This window comes from Cupressus sempervirens, chromosome 1 (assembly GCF_028749045.1).
Source record: "Cupressus sempervirens isolate cs-2001-9-10 chromosome 1, ASM2874904v1, whole genome shotgun sequence".
Classification (NCBI taxonomy): domain Eukaryota; kingdom Viridiplantae; phylum Streptophyta; class Pinopsida; order Cupressales; family Cupressaceae; genus Cupressus; species Cupressus sempervirens.
Window position 1 is genome coordinate 697,370,635 of NC_143118.1, and position 3,535 is coordinate 697,374,169.

The 3,535-nt window shown below is 33.4% G+C and overlaps 1 protein-coding gene across 1 annotated transcript; it reads left to right on the forward strand.

Annotated features, from left to right (window-relative positions):
* The first annotated feature begins 877 nt into the window (after positions 1–877).
* LOC149579858 (uncharacterized) lies at positions 878–1,864 on the forward strand. Its single transcript, XM_089812540.1, has one exon. The coding sequence runs from the start codon at positions 1,183–1,185 to the stop codon at positions 1,792–1,794; it is 612 nt and encodes a 203-aa protein (XP_089668666.1). The 5' UTR covers positions 878–1,182; the 3' UTR covers positions 1,795–1,864.
* Positions 1,865–3,535: the final 1,671 nt, after the last annotated feature.

Here is a 3,535-nt window from a genome sequence, read left to right on the forward strand (position 1 = left end):
TTTTGTATCATATTTTGTAATTTATCTTTAAGATAAATATGATAAAAGATAATAGATCACAAAATGTTAACTAAATCATTGATACTATAAACTTCACATAGCTATGTCTAAAAGTTCTTCTCCTCAAATTATTCTAAATAAAAATACTAAAAAAAAATGAAAATATCACATATATAATTTCCTTTTCTAGACTAAAAGTGACGGAAACATCAATAGTACTTTTTAAATAATTATATTTGAAAGCTATTCTTCATTAACAAAAATATTTTGTATCTTAATTTATTATCCATAATGAACGTAAAGATTAAAAAATAACAAATTACAAAATGTAGATTATCCATCTAAAAACTATGCATACTTGTATCTAAAAAAAATTTCCAAAAAAAGAATTAAAAAAACAAAAAAACAAAAAACCTATAAAACATCCAAAACATTAATGCTTAAAAACTTATAAAACAATTGCATGCAATAACTCCTTCACCTTATTTTATCAAAATGATTATTAGAGAAAAGAGGAAGTCAAATATACACTTTTCCCTCCCAATAAACCCAGATAGCAATGCGAATGGAAGGCATGCACCAGGAAGCTAACTTGCTCATAATACTCAATCATCACAAGCAATACCTCCCATCAAAAGTCCTAAGTAGAATTTATTGAAGGCTAAAATCATGGGCAATATCTACATCCCATATCAACAAACAAGTTAACGTGGCGTGTGAGCAAAGAATTAGCCTTAAGTTTACCATCTAAAAACGAGACATTTCCATAGATAGATAGATAGATAGATAAAATTTTAACGTCCACGAGACCAAAAATAGCATATCTAATCTCACCAAATCCCCAAGTTGAAAACATGACTAGTGATGGAGAATGAGCCACCCTCTCCCTTTAATCTCACGCCTCTCTCTCTCTCTGTTTTGGACACAATCCCCGCCTAAACCCTCACTCTCAACTTCCCCCACATTAAGCGAGCATGCAAAACAGCTCAGATAAACTTTCTTTAATAATTTCTCGCTGTCCTCAAAGGCAAAGATAGCGTGGTTTCCTTGTTCATTTCTTCCTTGGGAAGCTCGACAAAGAAAATTAAATAATGTGCTTTAACATGAAGCTAAAGAGCGGTTAAAGCCATTCCTCCTTTTTGGGTGAGGAGCAATAAACATTCTTTGCTAACTCAGATTCTCATGGAGGGAGCCATGAAGAACAAGAGGCCCAGAGAAGAACAAGAACAGGGATCTGAAGATCTCTCCAAGCAGAAAAATGTAAGGTTTGAGGAAGTGGGTACCAATGAATTTTACAGCAATTTCTCTTCTGAGAAATCCACGGTGTTTAATGACGACAATCCATGGAGTTTTGGGGATGCCCCTGTTTCTGAAATCAGGGGGATAGCCATAAGAAAACAGTCTTATATTGAGGACTACTTCAATGGTGTTGAAGATGTTGGGTTGGAGAAGAAAGATAATGGGGATGATCTGTTTGAAGGGCTGTGGATGCCTCAGAGCCCTTTGTGTGGAGCGGCAGAGAATCTTTTTGGAAGCTCAGATTATTTCATGGGTGCCAATTTGGGGGATGCAAGGGATTCTGGTTTTAGAAATTGGGAACAGGATGATGGTGAGAAGAATATGAAGATTGAATCCCAAGATGGGATTTGTTTGTTGTATGAGAATGATGTGGCTGATTGCATTTGGGGGACTCCATTGAATCTGAATCAGCCTTTCTTTCCTGGATCTCTTGAATTTAAGATTTCCACACCATCTCTGCGAGTGGATCTGGGCTCAATTGGGGATTTTTTATGAATGAAATGAACCCATTTTGGATCATGGTGTAGAATGATTTTTATTTGGAATCCAATCGAACTGTTTTTGACCTGTGTTTTCATGGTGATTGCTATTTTTTTAATATTCAATTTATATAAGATTTTGGAAGTTTGGTCATCTTAAATGTTTACTGAATCAATGATTACTGTATTTTGCTCGTTTGGTAATTAAACTACGGATATTTCAATTCAGTTGTTGAATGCATGTTGTGAATTTCGTGCTTGTTCTTCTTGGGAATGACTTGTTTTCTGATGAATAAAGTTGTAGGTTTAAAGTCGTTACCAAGGCACATCTTTGCCTCTCGCATCACCTTAACTTCAAGGATTAGAAAACCCCTTTGTTGCCGTTGGAACATTGAGAAATATTCCTTGCGAGTAACATTACACTTTTCTTGGCCATGTTAGGGAGTGGTCTTATGGAGGGGGTTTGGGCTCTATATTTAAGGAGCTGGAGGTCCCATGATTATTTTTTGGGGTGCTAAAGCTTAATTTTAAATCTTTTCTTATTAACTAGTCCCTACTTTTTAGTTGAGCGGATGAAAATGGGGTGGGGCCGGAATAGCCCCACCACTGAGGGAAGAATTTGCCACTTGGCAAGAACCTACCCTTCATTTTCCCTCAAAGTGAAATAATATGGACAAAAAATCTAAAAAGAACAATTTATATTATCATAAATTAAAAAGTTTAAGCTTGCTTTCTTGAATTTAGGAGCTAATTTTTTTAAGCGGATTTATATCTAAAATTCATGGGACCGCTCCCCTTAAAATGCTCCTAAAAAGGCTCAGCCACACCCACTCTATTTTTAAGCAAGCGGGTGCCCATGAGACCCAAAACTTAAGACTTCTTCACCTTTCTCTAGAGCTAAATGAAAGCAACAATAATTTGAATGTAGAGCGAAGTGTATTCTCTTTCTTTAATCAAGCTTTATCTCGTGATAGTTAAATTCCTAATTTGGTCTAGGTGTGTGGATATTTCAAATACATTTACCTAACAAATCTTGGGCGAAAGCTTAACTTAAAATTAAAAAATATTATGTTTATTAGAAAACTATATTATGGGTGTAGATGTTTTTTTTAAAATGATGGTGATTAAATTTAAGCTTGCAATATTTAGAATATTAGAAATTGCAATGTGTCAGATAGAACTATGAATTTTTAATCTCTCTGAAATGTGCATTTTAAAGTGGCAATGGGTGATTTTATTTTAAAAGACAGAAGATATATTTCATCATTTAACTAAGTGATGCTTAAGTTTAGTTGGTCTCAATATTTGATATCAAATTAATATTCTTATTTTCAAGAGATCTCTATGAATTCCCCTATTGTCTTATGCACATGTGATAGTAGCATAAAGTGATTTTACTTCAAAAGAAAAAAAAAAGATATATTTCATCACTTAACAAGTGATGCTTAAGTATAGTTGGTTCAATATTTGATATCAAAAGTCTTATGCACATGTGATAGTAGCATTAAGTGATTTTATCTTAAAAGGGGAAATATATATTTCATCATTTAACAAGTAATGCTTAAGTTCAGATGGTTTCAATATTTGATGTCTAAATAAATTTCTTATTTTCAAGACACGTCCATGAATTCCCCTATCACCTTATGCACATGTAAAGTAGTAATAAGTGATTTATATTTTAAAAGGAATAAGATGTATTTCATTATTTAACCAGTGATGCTTAAGTTTAGTTGGTTTCAATATTTCATGCCAAGTTA